Source organism: Sapajus apella, unplaced genomic scaffold, assembly GCF_009761245.1.
Source record: "Sapajus apella isolate SASKATOON/1434 unplaced genomic scaffold, GSC_monkey_1.0 scaffold12, whole genome shotgun sequence".
In the NCBI taxonomy this organism is placed as follows: domain Eukaryota; kingdom Metazoa; phylum Chordata; class Mammalia; order Primates; family Cebidae; genus Sapajus; species Sapajus apella.
In genome coordinates, this window is record NW_022436952.1 from 3381614 (window position 1) to 3398709 (window position 17096).

The following is a 17096-nucleotide window of genomic DNA, read 5'->3' on the forward strand; positions in this document are numbered from 1 at the left end:
CCAATCCTTCAACCACTGGCAACTAACATTCTACCTTCTTTCTGTATGAATTTGACTGCTCTCGTCGCCTCCTATGACTATAATTATACAGTATCTGTCTTTTAAAAAGACACTATTAAACCTAGGTTTGCTAAAGAATTCTAACACTTCAGGCAAGAATAGAGTTGTATTTTTTATACATGATCAAAATCCTTTGATCCACTACCCACCAACATTCTAGACAGCTTGCAAATCACAGAATCAAGGTTAGTCTGTGAAATGACCAGAAGACATGAATGGAAACTGTCTGAAGTACAAAGGAACAAAAGAAATCCATGAAGCTCAAAGTGAACTCGGGAGGGTTCAGAATCTATAAAATAACTCCAATTGTAACACTAGTTATTAGAAGTAGATACAAATCCTCTATCTTTAAAATGAAGGCAGGAGATGACAGCATCATCTCTTCATTTCTTGAAATTTGACTCAAGAAGGAAGTTGCTCTCTTTATTTAAGACTAGAATTCAACTAGAATGAAAAGCATATTAAAACGATCTGCCTAAAAACTTCAATCTTTCTTAGACATTATCTACTTGAATAAACCTGTTGCTGAGATCTAATAATACTTACCTGAAAAACTATTATGTTTTCCTTATGAACTATAAAAACATATAATTTTGTACAAAGTACAAAAAGTACAAAGGAAGCAATAAGTTAAAACCACAAGCTTCAACAACCTTAAAAAACATGCTGATTGAAATAATCAAAGAGATGGATGCTTAATTAATCCAAAATTATTGCTAATGTGAAAGCTAATTTCAGCTTTTGAGAACAATACAAATAAAAAGATACATGATTGATGGGAAATGTTTATTCTCATCATATTAAGTATTTTAATCACAGTTGTTAACCTGGTGATATTCTCTGCAAATGTGAAATCATGAAGCAAATGTAATGGAAGTACACTTCCAGCGAAGAGTTACCAATCATCAAAACCTCTGAAAGATTAAACCAGTAATTCTGAAATTTTTTTTGTTTTGCTCCACCTTATTCTTTTTTTTTAATTGATACAGTAAATGCCCCAGGGCTCTGACCTAGCTTCAGAGAAGTGTTCAAGAAAAAGTAATTATCCAATTACAGATTAGCAAAACTGTAACAGGGATTAGGAAGTGACAGAGAAAAGGAACACCCTCACAGCGTGTATATAAAGGCAAAAGGCAGCCTTGAATACACTCCGTGTCATCACCTCTCCTATTCGTCTGGACAAGCTCACGTTTGCAGGAGCACCATGTCTTGCTCGTCCCGCCTCTCCTCCTCCAGGGCTGGAGGCAGCAGCTCAGCCAGGGTGTCTGCTGGTGGAAGCAGCTTCAGCAGTGGAAGCAGATGTGCTATCGGGGGCAGCTTGGCCCGGGGCTTCCAAGGAGGAGCCGGCAGCTGTGGCCTGAGTGGGGGGTCCAGCGGTGCTTTTGGTGGCAGCTTTGGAGGGGCCTTTGGTAGCTGCTCAGTAGGGAGTGGTTTGGGGGGAACTTCAGGCTCTGGGGCAGGCTTTGGTGGGGGTTCTAGCTTTGGCGGGGTCTCTGGATTTGGCAGGGGTTCTGGATTCTGTGGGAGTTCTGGATTCAGTGGTGGTGCTGGTGGAGGCTTCTGCAGCTATGGTGGTGGTATGGGAGGTGGTGTTGGCAATGGGGGGCTTTTGTCTGGAGGGGAAAAGCAAACCATGCAGAACCTCAATGACCGCCTGGCCAGTTACCTAGACAAGGTCAGAGCTCTGGAGGAGGCCAACACTGATCTGGAGAATAAAATCAAGGAGTGGTATGACAAATTTGGGCCTGGGTCTGGAGACAGTGGATCTGGAAGAGATTACAGCAAATACTATCCAACAATTGAAGATCTCAGGAACCAGGTGAGACTCTATCTATGCCTGAGTTTCTATTATTTGTGGATCTTTCCCTTCTATTCAGATCATGTACTGTAATGAAAATTTTAAGTTAAGATATTAATTTGAAAACATATTTCCTTGTTATACGGGCAGAGTGGGGCCTGATGTGTCTTAATCATTATAGTAATTTATGTGACATCCAATCACATTAATTTTCTGTTTGCATCTCTGTTTCAGTATTTTTACGTAAGAGTAAAATTTATGAATGCCAGGCAGCTAATTATCATTTCTATATAAGAATGATGGCAGTGAGTCAACATTAGTTCAATCTAATTATTTATGATTAATTCTCACAGATTGACATATGTTAGTGTCATTTAAATAGTCTTTAGGATTATTTTTCTTCCTAGAAAATCTGGTGCAAATATTACATAAGAATGTGGTAGAATCTAAAACGTTTAGCCACTCTTGTATGGGAAATATATTTTTAAAGAGTTTTTTTGAAAGTGAAATACAATTTTTGCACTATTTTCTGTAAAAGCTCATGAGAAAATGATCTAACAAAGTAGCAGAAATATGCAGAGGGCTATGTCCTGTAAAACAGGGTCCTGTGCCTAGCCCAATAAATGTGCAAACTGTTACCATTTTGCAGAAAGATTTAGTCCTAAATACACCAGCCCCAGATATACAGGTGTCATTACTAAGTAAGTTTGCAAAGGAAGTCACCTTTAAGAGCTAATAACACAGTCTGGGCATGGTGGCTCACACCTGTAATCCCAGCACTTTGGGAGGCTGAGGCGGGCAGATCACTTAGGTCAGGAGTTTGAGATCAGCCTGCCCAAGATGGTGAAACCCCGTCTCTACTAAAAATACAAAACTATCAGCCAAGCATGGTGACATGCACCTGTAATCCCAGCTACTCAAGAGGCCAAGGCTCAAGAATTGCTTGGCAGAGTTTGCAGTGAGCCGAGATCTCGCCACTGCACTCCAGCCTGGGTGACAGAGCAAAACTCTGTATCTAAACACACAAACACACACACACACACGAGCTAATAACACAGGCAACATCTACCCTTACAGATAGGCATGCAGACACAAGGTAAAAATCATTTGTGATTCATTCACTATTAACATCTTTTTTAGATCATTGCTGCCACTGCTGAAAATGCTGGGATCATTTTGCAGATTGACAACGCCAGACTGGCTGCTGATGACTTCAGACTGAAGTAAGAACCGAAGACTTGAAAACAAGTGTTATAGGAAAAAATAAATTTTATTTCATTTTATAAATATATATATTTATATAATATATATTTATATATATTATATAATCCTCATATATAATTTTATATATAAGAAGATTATGACCTAACTTTACAAACATCCCAAGGGTAAACTTTAGACCATTATTTCACCAAAAAGTAAAAGAAAGAGGTAAATTTAGAATGACAATTGTATTATTAAAAATGTTAGACTTGATTAAAATTAATATTAGACTGGCATTTTTCTTTAGAAGGAAAAACTTCCCAAGAGAAAGCTTAGTAACCTTTATTTATTCAAAATGCCCACAGGTGAGAAGTTTTTCAATATGTAAGAATGGAGGGTACTCTGAAACGCGGCCAGGTGAGCTCACAGTATTTATTGCCTTACTGCTGCCCCTTCCAGGTATGAGAACGAGCTGTGTCTCCGGCAGAGTGTGGAGGCTGACATCAATGGCCTGCGGAAAGTCCTGGATGACTTGACCATGACTCGCTCTGACCTGGAGATACAGATCGAGAGTCTCACCGAGGAGCTGGCCTACCTGAAGAAGAACCACGAGGAGGTAGGAACATATTCTACATAAACGAATAACTCTAACAAACGTACTTCTCCCCACATGCATTCTATACAAATAAAATTGGCTGGGCGCAGTGGCTCATGCCTGTAGTCTCAGCAACTGGGGAGGCTGAGGCAGGGGAATCCCTTGAGCCCAGGAGTTGGAGGCCACAGTGAGGTATGATCGTGCCACTGGATTGCAGCCTGAGCAACAGAGAGACACTGTGTCTCTAAAGAGGTAAACTAGGCTGGGCGCGGTGGCTCACGCCTGTAATCCCAGCACTCTGGGAGGCTGAGGCAGGCGGATCAGGAGGACAGGAGTTTCAGACCAGCCTGACCAACATGGTGAACCCCCGTCTCTACTAAAAATACAAAAATTAGCTGGGCATGGTGGTGTATGCCTGTAATCCCAGCTACTCAGGAGGCTGAGGCAGGGGAATCACTTGAACCCGGGAGGCAGAGGTTGTAGTGAGCCGAGATCGCACCACTGCGCTCCAGCCTGGGCAGCAGCGTGAGACTCTGTCTCCAAAAGAAAAAGTGAAATAAACTCAATTTTATCTAAGTGAATTTCCCACACACCATGACCAGAAAACAAAAGTCATCATGAGTAAATTATATCTAGATTTGATTTTTTTTTCCTTTCGGTGTCCTACTCTCAAATTCCTGTCTAGGCACAGTTTAGGAAGTCTTCGCTTTCCTGTATGCATCACTATGGCCTTTTTTCCTTCATGCTAGGAAATGAAGATCATGCAAGACAGCTCTGGAGGGGAAGTGACCGTAGAAATGAATGCTGCCCCAGGGACCGACCTGACCAAATTACTGAATGACATGAGGGCGCAATACGAGGAGCTGGCTGAGCAAAACCGCCAAGAGGCTGAGGAGCAGTTCAACAAGCAGGTAGATCCTCTCTGCCAAGCACCTAGGCCAGGAGTCATACACAAGCCACTTCTGCTCCTTTCGTCAGCCTGTATCAGCCGCGTTATGTTTGTGTTTAGAGCGCATCACTGCAAGCACAAATCTCCACTGATGCTGGGGCAGCCAGTTCTGCCAAGAATGAGATAACAGAGCTGAGACGTACCCTGCAGGCCATGGAAATCGAGCTCCAGTCCCAACTGGCCGTGGTATGTACAAAGTGCTATTCACGTTTTCCAACAGGGAGTTAAGCAAATGCTGTTTTCTTTCTTTGCCAAGAGGTTCACTAGGCACCTCAAAAAGGCAGTGTTAAGGAGAATTGTATTACGATCATAGAAAGCATAAACAGTTAGAGATAATGTACTCTGTGTCGCATAAAAGATTTAGTTTAAAAAGGTGTGCCAACCAAAATTAAAGAAGCAGTAATATAACAATATAGGTCATATTGTGACGGGGCACTTCTAGTGCCACATAAAATTGCATTTTTGAAAAATCATCCAGTGGCTTATTTTCATCATGAATTTCATCTTTGCTTTTTCTCTTAGAAAAGCTCCCTGGAAGGAACCCTGGCTGACACAGAAGCCGGCTACGTGGCTCAGCTGTCGGAAATTCAAATGCAGATCAGTGCCCTGGAAGAGCAGATCTGCCAGATCCGGGGTGAGACTGAATGCCAGAACGCTGCGTACGAGCAACTGCTAGACATCAAGACACGCCTGGAGATGGAGATCGAGACCTACCGCCGCCTGCTCGATGGAGAGGGAGGGTAAACCAAAGTCATGAACAAACTCAAATGCATGCCTTGGTGAATTCATTGTATAAAACTAAAATGGGACTCAAGGGTTGGACTTGTACATATAGAATAATAAAGTAGCAGACACAGGCTGGGTGCAGTGGCTCAGGCCTGTAATTCCAGCACTTTAAGATCACTTGAGCCCAGGAGGTCAAGACCAGCTTGGGCAACAAAGCAAAATCCCGTCTCTACAAAAAATAATTTTTAAATTAGCTGGTGGCCAGGCGCAGCGGTTCATGCCTGTAATCCCAGAACTTTGGGAGGCCAAGACAGGCAGTCAGAAGTTTGAAACCAGCCTGGCCAACATGGTGAAATCCTGTTTCTACTAAAAATACAAAAATTAGCCGGGCGTGATGGCGTGTGCTGGTAGTCCCAGCTACTCAGGGGACTGAGACAGGAGGATCACTTGAGCCCAGGAGGTTGAGGTTGCAGTGAGCTGTAATCATGCCTCTGTACTCTAGCCTGAGTGACAGAGTGAGACCCTGTCTCAAAAAAAAATTAAAATTACCTGGGCATGGTGGCACACACCTATAGTCCCAGATACTGGGGAGGCTGAGATGGGAGGATCATTTGAGCCCAGGAGTTCAAGGCTGAACAAAAAGTAATAGATACAATCCAATTAAAGCACATCCAAATCTTCATCATGAGGAATCCCTGGGGTGGAGGGTTTCTCCTGCCTTTGCAAACTGCAAAGAAAGCATGATTCTTTTCTTCTCCACTGGTTCTAGTTTTGCAGGATTTGATGGTAGAAACTCAGGATCCACAAACATGGGATCCAGGGATCTGGTATCTGGTGACTCAAGATCTGGAAGCTGTTCTGGTCAAGAACGAGGTAGACTTTTTTTTTAAGTTGATGATGATTCTGTAACTTAAAAGTAAAGGCATACTTCGCTTGTCATACGAAAAGGGTCTGCTATTGTTTACATATTCTTACCCAGACAGAACACGTTGAATACAGGCAACTGAATTTCTCTTGCTCTGTGTCTCTGTGATAGTTTCCAGACTGACATTGCGATCCCATAATTTTCAGATTCCAGCAAGACTAGAATAACGAAGACCATCATAGAAGAGTTGGTGGATGGCAAGGTTGTCTCATCTCAAGTCAGCAGTATTTCAGAGGTGAAAGTTAAATAAGGAACTTCCAGATCAACAAGAGTGTCTTTCAAAGAAAAAAAATCAAGAAGGACACAAGCGAAGTAATGGCGTCAACCTAGGCATCTTTCTGGATAACTTCAGGAAAAGCTTTAGTCCAAAAATGGATGACTAGCCAATTTTTCTGCATCTTCTTATTCCCTCATTAGAATGTTCTTGAAATAGCTGAATTGACAACTTTGCTCTAATTGTTTCCATGCTTCAATAAATTTACTTTTGCAAGTTAATTATTCCTTATGTTTTTAAAAAAGTATTTTACCTAGGAAGAAAGCTATCCATTATGATCTAGCTGCATGACTATATTACTAACATGAGTTCATTGTTTATACCTTACCTTCTTTAGACATTTCAGATTATAGCCATTTTTTTAATGTGAGCATTTTTCATGGCATCACACAAGAACTCAGTGGCATCATAGCTGAAATTAGACTACAGTGTCAACAGTTTAGCCCACAAAGAAGGATGTGATTATTTTAGTAATCAATTTATAATTAATTAATGCCTAGTTTATATTTGTCCATCACTGAACTCAGTATTTCATAAGATAAAAAAGAAACTCAAAATATGCCTCTGGGCAGGCACGGTGGCTCACATGTCTAATCTCAGCACTTTGGGAGGCCAAGACAGGTGGATCACAAGGTCAGGAGTTCAAGACCAGCCTGGCCAATATAGTGAAACCTCATCTCTACTAAAAATACAAAAATTAGCTGTGTGTGGTGGCAGGTGCCTATTGTCCCAGCTACTAGGGAGGCTGAGACAAGAGAATCGCTTGAACCCAGGAGACAGAGGTTGCAATAGGTTGAGATTGTGGTGCCCCTGCACTCCAGCCTGGGTGACAGAGCAAGACTCTGTCTCAAAAAAAAAAAAAAGAAAGAAAAAGAAAGAAAGAAAGACAAAAGAAAAAAAATGCCTCCTACTTCAAAAAGCTCACATTTCAGCAGAGGAGAAAAGCTAAAACACAAAGAAGACAGCAAACAACAAAAAGCTGTTAACAGTAAAGACGTGATTTCACAATCTGCTTCAGAAGTGACATAGGAATCAGACATGCATGTTTACAGAGCATTTAGGACAGGGGCCAAAACAGAAGAGTCATGGGAAATAAGATTGGCTATGTGATATGGCATCTGACTTCTTGAAACCTTGAAAGCCCGGAAGAGAAGAGATCCTCAGGCACTTGTTCCCCTGCCAAATCTAGCCACATCTTTAGCAGATGCCTGCCACTTCGCCACTGGGGTTTGTTTTCCCCACTCTCCACTGCTAAGATCTTTCACCCCATCAGTAGTCACAGCCCTTTTCTGTCATTTCTGCGGTATCCCTGAAGCCACATGGCTTTGTCTTGTCTTGTTTGGGATGATGAAACCTGTTAAGACTAGGCAGGAGGTGGTTCGGTTCCCAGGAAGAACCAGGCATAGCACCAACCCAGGCTGGCTATGGACTTTCTCAGTCAAGGAATTTAATATGCCCACATCACAAATTAGAGAATCAACTCTACAAGCCGGTCCTCAAGGAAAGAACATGGGGCATGGCATAAAAAGCCAAATGTAACGTTATAAGGACAAACCTGAACGTGATTCATGTAAATTGTATCTTCCAATATAAAACCAATTAACATGTCATTTTTCATCTTCCGGGCACATTAAATAAAACACAAAGTTAATCTCTGGGTACGCCATGACTTCTGCTTAAATAGTTAACCACCGAATAAGGTTAATAGCTAACCACAAAATAAACATTAAACCACTACTCAAAGAAAAAGAGCAACGTTGTCTTAAGTCAAAGCTGTTTTCCACCATCAAATCATTACAATAAACAAAACCCTGAATGTTTCTTCTCCACTGAAACACTAAGAGTATGAACCAGCTTATCCAGCCTGGATCCACAGCTCAACAGAAATAGAAATCTGCCACGAGCAGCCTGCAGAACGTAAGGCCATCGCAGCCACACCAGGGAAGCTGCTCTCTGTGGGCCTTCTCAAGTCTGACCCTCTAGCTGTGGATCTTGGCCACCTGAGACCTATATTCATGGCTAATATTAACTTCATGTCAAGGCAAAAGTGGGAGGCTACGCTGAAAATCATCTCGCAGTGAAAACCCTCACTCTGTTCTTCCTTGGCATGCATTAAGATGCTGCGTTTCTACTGAATGATTGTTTACAAATACAGAAAAGGCCCAATCATAGACACCAGGATACTGAGACACAATAGAATGTGTTGCTAAGGCCATGTTCAATTTTGAAAACTGAAACTTTTGAACCATTTTGGATCATAAAACATATTCAGAGTGCTGAATAAAATGTTAAGGACATGGTGTTCTTACATTATCACTTGCCTTAAACTTATTTTAAAACTATACAATAGGAATATGTTTATTGTGAGACTCTGAAGCTCAGCTCTCCAGGCAATTTTTTGTTTTGTCTTGTTTTGTTTTGTTACAGGGGCTCCCTCTGTCGCCCAGGATGGAGTGTATTGGTGACATCTCAGCTCACCTGTAGCCTCAACCGCCTGTGCTCAAGCAATCCTCCCACCTCAGCCTCCTGTGTAGCTGGGACTACAGGTGCAGGCAACCATGCCCCACTAATTTTGTTTATTTTTTGTAGAGACGGCTAATTTTGTTTATTTTTTCACTATGTTGCCCAGGCTGGTCTCAAACTCCTGGGCTCACGGCATCCTCCCACCTCGGCCTCCCAAAGTGCTGGGATTATAGGCATGAGCAACTGCACCCAGCTTCAACTTTTGAAGGACAGGAACACGTTTCTTTTTCTGAGAGTGGATTTACATAAGAAGGGAGAGCCCAAGCCTACATGCACATGGGTTTTCACCCATTGACTTTTGATCCAGATTCACAGGGTTGTTTTTTCTTTCTGACCTCAAGGAAGTATAAGCAGGAATGATGAGAATGGCAGATGTGGCGTCCATCCTCACCGAGACTAGAAACAAGGTTTACAGCAGGCAGCTCAGAGGAAATAGCGAAAGTATTTGAGGCTCTAAGGAAAGTGGCCTAAACTTGCTTAAGAACTTCATGGAATTAGACAGTGTTCACCCAAGAGGAGACAAACTGGGGGATATAAATCACCCAAAATGAAGCTCAAGCAATATTATCCAAACAACCTCCTCAAGTAACGAAATGCCGCAAGTGATAAATCACTTTACAATTTTTTCAGTGGCTGAGATATGACACTTAGAGAACAGAAAATATTGATCAAGCCCTTCTGAAAACAAAGTACTCACATTTGTAATATCAATGTCAATACAAAATGATAAGGTGGAAAGGAGCAAACGATAATAGTTCAACCACTATTTTTAAAGTTAGCACTTAGATAGCAGGTAAAGGACAAGCCCAGAGGTATCCTGTATACAAAGCTTGGACTTCCAGAGAGGGGGAGTGATGAAGTTATTTTGCTGACAGAACCACAAGGAACATGAAGGCACATGAGAGCTCATAACAAAGTTGCAACAGGATGTGCATTGCATGGCTCAGTCACTCAGGCTGGAGTGCAGTGGCTCGATCACGGTTCACTGCAGCTTAGGCCTCCTGAGCTCAAGCAATCCTCCCACCTCAGCCCCCAGTAGCAGGGACTACAGGTGTACTTCACCACACCCAGCTAATTTTTGTATTTTTTGTAGAAATGGGGTTTTTCTGGGATTACAGGAGTGGCTCACACCTGTAATCTCAGCACTTTGGGAGGCTGAGGCAGGTGGATCACTTGAGCCCAGGAGTTTGAGACCAGCCTGAGCCACATAGTGGGATCCTATCTCTACAAAAAAAAAATACAAAAATTAGCCAGGCCTGGTGGCGTGTGCCTGTAGTCCCAGCTACTCAAGGGGCTGAGGTGGGAGAATCGCATGAGCCAGGGAGGTTGAGGCTGCTGTGAGCTGCGGTGGCACCACTGTACTCCAGCCTGGGTGACAGAGTGAGACCCAGTCTCAAAAAGGAAAAAAACAGCAACAACACATTACAGAAAATGTAGCTATCTGTGGTTCCACTTGTGATGTAAAAGCATTACAATAAATTAATGTCTATAATTAACCTAAATAGATGTTTCTACAATAAGTGGCGTCAAACGTAATAATTTTTTTGAGCAATTCAAAGGAGGAGAAAAAATTAGGAGGGGAAAAGGAATTTACATTTCATAAGCATGTATTATGTTTATAAATACTTTCTGTTTATATTTTATTTCACTTAATCCACAAACTCTCTGATGTAGGTACATGGCAAGCAAGTGGAAGAATTACACGTTAAAGCCCCATCTTCCTAATTCCATGAGCTAGAATTCTACTCTATCAAAATAAGTGAAGTTCAATAGTTTCATATCCTAAACTCACCAAGTGACCTATTTCTGTGAGAGGTACCCACCAAAAGTACTATTTTTTTTTTCATTTTTCCAAAACGACTTCTCCCCTGCCTAAAGTCAACAGGGAGGCTTCAAAATTTCCAGAAGAGTTTCCTATCTTTGTAGACAGGAGAAATCTGTTGATGCTGAGACCAAAATAACTAAAAAAGAGACCCACTGATCTGAATTCAAATAGAAAGCAGGCTATCACATGCCCCTTTGGCCACTAAAACTGAAGCTGGATTTCAAGTTAAGGGCAAAGCCAGGGGAAGGCCACCTTCCTAAGTAGGACAGGAGCATCTGAGCTTCATAATCTCACAGTGATAGCAATGAGAGGAAAATAGTTCATTGAAAACCAATTTTTTAAAATGAAAATAGAGACAGGGTCTCAATATGTTTCCCAGGCTGGTCTCCAATTCCCAGCCTGAAGCAATCCTCCCACCTCATCCTCCCAAAGTGCTGACATTACAGGCATGAGCTCCAATGCCTGGCCAAAAACCAATTTTTTTTATGTGCAGAAAGTACATATGATATGTAATTCTAAGCAAGAATTATTCTAAAATTTTTATAATAAGGTGGTGAGGTGATTCTCTGCATAGACATATGGGATCTAATTAAACTTAAGAGCTCTGCACAGCAAAAGAAACAATCCGTAGAGTGAACCAGAAACCAATAGAATAGGAAAAATTTTTACAAGCTACCCATCTGACAAAGGGCTAATATCCAGAGTCTACAAAGAACTAAAGCAGATTTACAAGAAAAAAACAAACCCATCCAAAAGTGGGCAAAGGATATGAACAGACACTTTTCAAAAGAAGACATTTATGCAGCCAACAAACATATGAAAAAATGCTCATCATCACTGGTCATTAGAGAAATGCAAATCAAAACCACATTGAGATACCATCTCACGCCAGTTAGAATGGTGATCATTAAAAAATCTGGAGACAACAGATGCTGGAGAGGATGTGAAGAAATAGGAAGGCTTTTACACTGTTGGTGGGAGTGTAAATTAGTTCAACCATTGTGGAAGACAGTTTGGGGATTCCTCAAGGATCTAAAAATAGAAATACCATTTGACCCAGCAATCCCATTACTGAGTATATACCCAAAGGATTATAAATGGTTCTGTTATAAAGACACATGCACACGTGTGTTCACTGCAGCACTGTTTACAATAGCAAAGACCTGGAACCAACCCAAATGCCCATAATGATAGACCGGATAAAGAAAATGTGGCACATATACACCGTAGAATACCACGAAGCCATATAAAAGGATGAGTTCATGTCCTTTGTAGGGACATGGATGAATCTGGAATCCATCATTCTCAGCAAACACAAGAACAGAAAACCAAACACTGCATGTTCTCACTCATAGGTGGGTATTGAACAATGAGAACACATGGACACAGGGAAGGGAACATCACACACTGGGGTCTGTTGGGGGTGGGGGGCTAGGGGAGTGATAGCGGGGGGTGGGGAGGTTGGGGAGGGATAACATTGGGAGAAATGCCTGATATAGGTGATGGGGGGATGGAGGCAGCAAATCACCATCCCATGTGTACCTAAGCAACAGTCCTGCAAGATCTGCACACATACTCCAGAACATAAAGTATAATTTTTTAAAAAGTTAACACATACACTTTGAGAAATGTAAATACATTTCCAAGCAGCCTCTCTCATCCTTGAAAAATCTCTACTTGTGCAATTCATAACTGAAATGATTAATGTCCTGGAATTTACTGACCTATGGAAAGAGCTTTTTCATAACTCTCACAATTTTTTTTAATTAATTGTAACACTTTCATCTTTAGACATACACACTGCTTTTAGCTTGCAACTATGTGTAAATAAATTGCTTCATATGATTTTTGTATTAGTTTGCCTAAGACCAAGATGCTAAACTTTTAAATCTCCATGATGAGTTTTTATGCAAATGAGGGCTTTGTTACACCGATTTGAGATGAGGTAACTTTGTTTTCCCCACTGGCTGTTCCACACCCAAATTTTCTATGAAGATTCAATATCAGTGATTTGTGATTTCTATCACAATCATAGAAACATAAAATTTCCAGAATTTTAAAGAGTTCCGTGGTGACCTTTATTCCAACCTCCCACTCAGAACACACCACATTCATTTACCAAAAAATATTGCCTGTGTATAACAGCTTTCATTAAAGAATGATTGATTGATTGGTTGATTGATTGATTGATGAAAGATAGATAGAAACACCTTCCATCAACCTCTGGGTTTATCTCACTGCCCTGACAATAAACATGAAGAAAAATACATTTTGTAATACAGAAATCACCTGAAGTCAGGAGTTTGAGACCAGTCTGGCCAACATGGTGAAACCCCATCTCTATTAAAAATACAAAAATTAGCCGGGCATGGTGGTGGGCGCCTGCAATCCCAGCTATCCGGGAGGCTGAGGCAGGAGAACTCACGAGGCAGAGGTTACAGTGAGCTGAGATCGAGCCATTGCACTCCAGCCTGGGCAACAGCTCGAGATTCCATCTCAAAAAAAAAAAAAAAGAGAGAAATCATGGGTTACTTTTCCCCATGATTGCAAAAGAAACTGCAAAAGGAGCAAGACACAGCCACTGCAGAGGTTTATAAGAGCCTGGAAAAACTTACAAGTTTGCTATTTCACATTAAATCCACCCACAAAATTCCATTATGTCAGTGTCTCTATTCCTCTTTAACTCTGTTGGGCAGGGGAGAGGTCATACACTTTCACAAGATAAGGGGAAAAAGATAGATATCATTAGCTATTTGAAAATTCCAAGACAGGCTTTAATAAATTTAAATTTTTGTTTTCTTAGAATCAATCAGATTCAAGAAAAAAAATAGAACAATGTCATTTATTTTCATATTATTTTCCTAAATTTTATTCTTGAATACTTCAAATATTTAATATATAGGATATAGAAATTAAGGATCTGCCTCTATTACTTCTCTAGAAATCCCTTAAATTGGTTTCAAATAGCTTCATCTGAAAATAAGTAATATTTATCATATCATTCCAAAGGACTTTGTATTACAAGCATTGTGCCTATAAAATGTATTTTCCTTTATGCAGAAATTCCATAAGGGAAAATACAAGTTTTATTGGGCTGATATCATGTAAATGTTATCAGATTTATCCCTCCAATATGAAATAAATATCTAAAGGCATTTTCTGTGCCTTTTAATAAAAAGATAGTCTATTGAGTTTAATAGATAGCCTATTGAGTTTAATTACAGATGTTATTAAAAATATTTAAAACAATTATATCAAAGATGAAACGGCCAATCAACTATAAGAGGAATTACTAATTGATGATTCTCTTACCATTCGCTCTGTTGGGCTTTGTAGGGTTGAAGCTCTTCCATCCAGTGATTCTCTGCCTCAAAATCTATTCTATGACAATTAGATACTGCTCATTGGAAAGAAAGAATTACAGGGAGAAATGTGACTCAGATGGAGATTTTCTACCAACTTTTGATTACTATCTTGGGAGGAGGTGGGTGGGTTCTTCTCTGGTAATAAGAAGGATGCAATGCAAAATCTAAATGACCATCTCACAGTTTACCTGTATGAGGTCTGAACTCTGGTGCAGGCAAAGAGTACAGTTGAATATAAAATCAAAGAATGGAATAAAAAATTTGAGCCTGGGGCTAATCATCAAGGAGAAAAACAGGACTACAGGAAGTATTATCAGATAACTACAGAACTTAAAAACAAGGTAAGACATTTTGCTAGACAAAAGAACCACACTAAACACGACAAAATTTTAGAAGATTGCAACATCTTATACGTATACCTGTACTTTTGTCAATTTAGGCAGATTAAGGTAGAAATTTAATAAGCAACAGAATATACTTCTTAGCTATTTTTTTCCTAATTTGTTGACTTTTGTACGGTTCATTTTATGGAAATAATTCTAGAAATGTTTCCAAAATACTTAAGAAAAAGTAAACTAAATTGCTTACAGTTCTTTTATTCCAAAAGCAGAAGGTATATGTATTTTCCATTAGAGAACCATATACATATAAAATTTATTTGAAAGACCTGAAATTGACGTGGCTAAACACCAGCACACAGAGGTTCAGAAGGTGAGTGTATCAAACACAACTTTTTGTGTCCTGCATTTCCAGCTTTCAGAAGCAAACACTGACAATGCAACTTTACGCTACAGACCATCAGTGTAAAACTAGCAGCTGTGGACCTCAAACAACAGTATGATGTAGTTACCCTTAGCAACATGATGAAAAACATAAGCTATGAAGATAAACACTAGGTGAAGCCAGGCTTCTTTTTATACTGGAATCATAGTTACGAAGGAATGTTTTTCTTCTTAGAAACAGACAGAATCCTAAGCAATGGAAAAATATTTTAGTTGAAAACCTCATGAAAGCTCATTATTTACAAGAATGCTGTGATGATTCTATGTCCAAAGGAACTACCACTTAGTTTATGTTTCATAAGTAAGAATTTCTAGTTAGGTCAAGTGAGGTTTCTGAAAAGAACCAGCATGTGCTTCTGAGGATACTTATTTAACTCCCCACTTTATGTGTGTGTAGAAGGCCCTCAACACACAAGAGGCCAACAAGGTATAGTCACTGTGTTCTAAGAAATAAGAATGCTGAAAAGGTTCTTCCCCAAAACTTGCAGCATTTTATATGCAGTGCCATCATACCGCCAAAAATGTGGAAAGTTAATAGCAAATTATATTAACAAGTAAAGAAAAAAGGTTGCCATTTCTGTAATATTTTCATAAAATATTTTAAATGTAGCATAATATTAATAATACAAACCTAATGACCACTGAAAGCATTAGAAATGTTTTGCAGGTTTGAGATTGAACTGACCCTGCACCTGGGTCAAGACTGAAGTCGACAGTCTGCACCAAGTCCGGAATGACATGACTTTGTCCAAGATTATCTAAAATGCAGACGGAAACTCTGGCAGAGGAGTTTGCTCATCTCCAAAAGAACCAGAAAGAGGTATGTGCCCATATACCAAATTGTTCTCTTCTTTTAGACGGAGTTTTACTCTTGTTGCCCAGGCTGGAGTGCAATGACGCGATCTCAACTCACTGCAACCTCTGCCTCCCAGGTTTGAGCGAGTCTCCTGCCTTAGCCTTCAGAGTAGCTGGGATTACAGGTGCCTGCCACCACGCCCAGCTAATTTTTTGTATTTTTGGTAGAGACAGGGTTTCTCCATGTTGGTCAGGCTGATCTCAAACTCCCGACCTCAGGTGATCTGCCCACCTCGGCCTCCCAGAGTGCTGTAATTACAGACGTGAGCCACCACTCCCAGCCTCCTCTTTCTTATGTAATTCCTGTCTTCAATTTGAGTCTGATAAGGTGAAGGAAAACTCTAATAAATGAAGTTATTCTCCTACCATAATGGCTGAATTCCTTGATCAAGGGTTGTTTCCAGTTCAGGAAATTAAGGCCAGCCAGCTGTTGCAGGCTGAGTTGAGGGTGGAATTGGTCAGCTCAGCTGCGGCTAATCTAACACAGCTCCTCACCACATGAGAATGCACTATGAGGCCATGGCCAAGACAATCACCAAGATGCTGAAATTAAATAAAGTGAGCCAGAAACACAGCCAAGGTCAGGAAATCCAGGAGGACTTCGCTTCACTGATAAATGACTCTTCTTATGATGGTGTTTCAGAAAAGATTGCTGCAACAGCAGCTTGCCGCTGCTGCATCCAATTCTGCCAAGACTGAGAAGAATGTTCAGGAGCTGGCATTGTAGGCTCTGGCGATGGAACTACAGTCTACGGTAGACTTGGTAGGATAAAAATCTCTCCCTAGGTGAAAACGCCGGAAACCAATTGCCCACACAGACAATGGCACAATTTCACAAGGATTCACAGCACTGTGTTTCCAAAATATGATATTCCCTAATAAAGATTTGCTTTTTTTAAGGCTCTTAAGAAAAAGCCAAAATCTTGGACTTTTCCAATTAGTAACTTGGACAGGAAAATTTCCATTTAATGTATGAAAAACACATGGAAGCAAAATTATGAACTGCGCATGTCGAGACCTATTTTGCAAACGTGACAGCCACTGAATTCGCTGAGATACCGCCAATGTCAGCATGAGCGTGCTGTTAGGGAAATGTTGGCCCGTGCTCAGAATGAGATCACTGTTTCTATCTCCAGGTAGGTGATTAGACAGGGCTCCTGGCTGAAAGCTTAAAAGAATTAATCTAGATAAAATTCCTGCATGTAGGTCAGCTAGT

General features: G+C 40.6%; 1 protein-coding gene across 1 annotated transcript; it reads left to right on the plus strand.

The window, feature by feature from the left end:
• Window positions 1–1191: 1191 nt before the first annotated feature.
• Window positions 1192–6751, plus strand: KRT24 (keratin 24). The gene is made up of 8 exons (XM_032279689.1): window positions 1192–1879; window positions 2999–3081; window positions 3521–3677; window positions 4406–4567; window positions 4666–4791; window positions 5128–5345; window positions 6101–6204; window positions 6403–6751. The coding sequence occupies exons 1-8, from the start codon at window positions 1265–1267 to the stop codon at window positions 6504–6506; spliced, it is 1569 nt and encodes a 522-aa protein (XP_032135580.1). The 5' UTR covers window positions 1192–1264; the 3' UTR covers window positions 6507–6751.
• Window positions 6752–17096: the final 10345 nt, after the last annotated feature.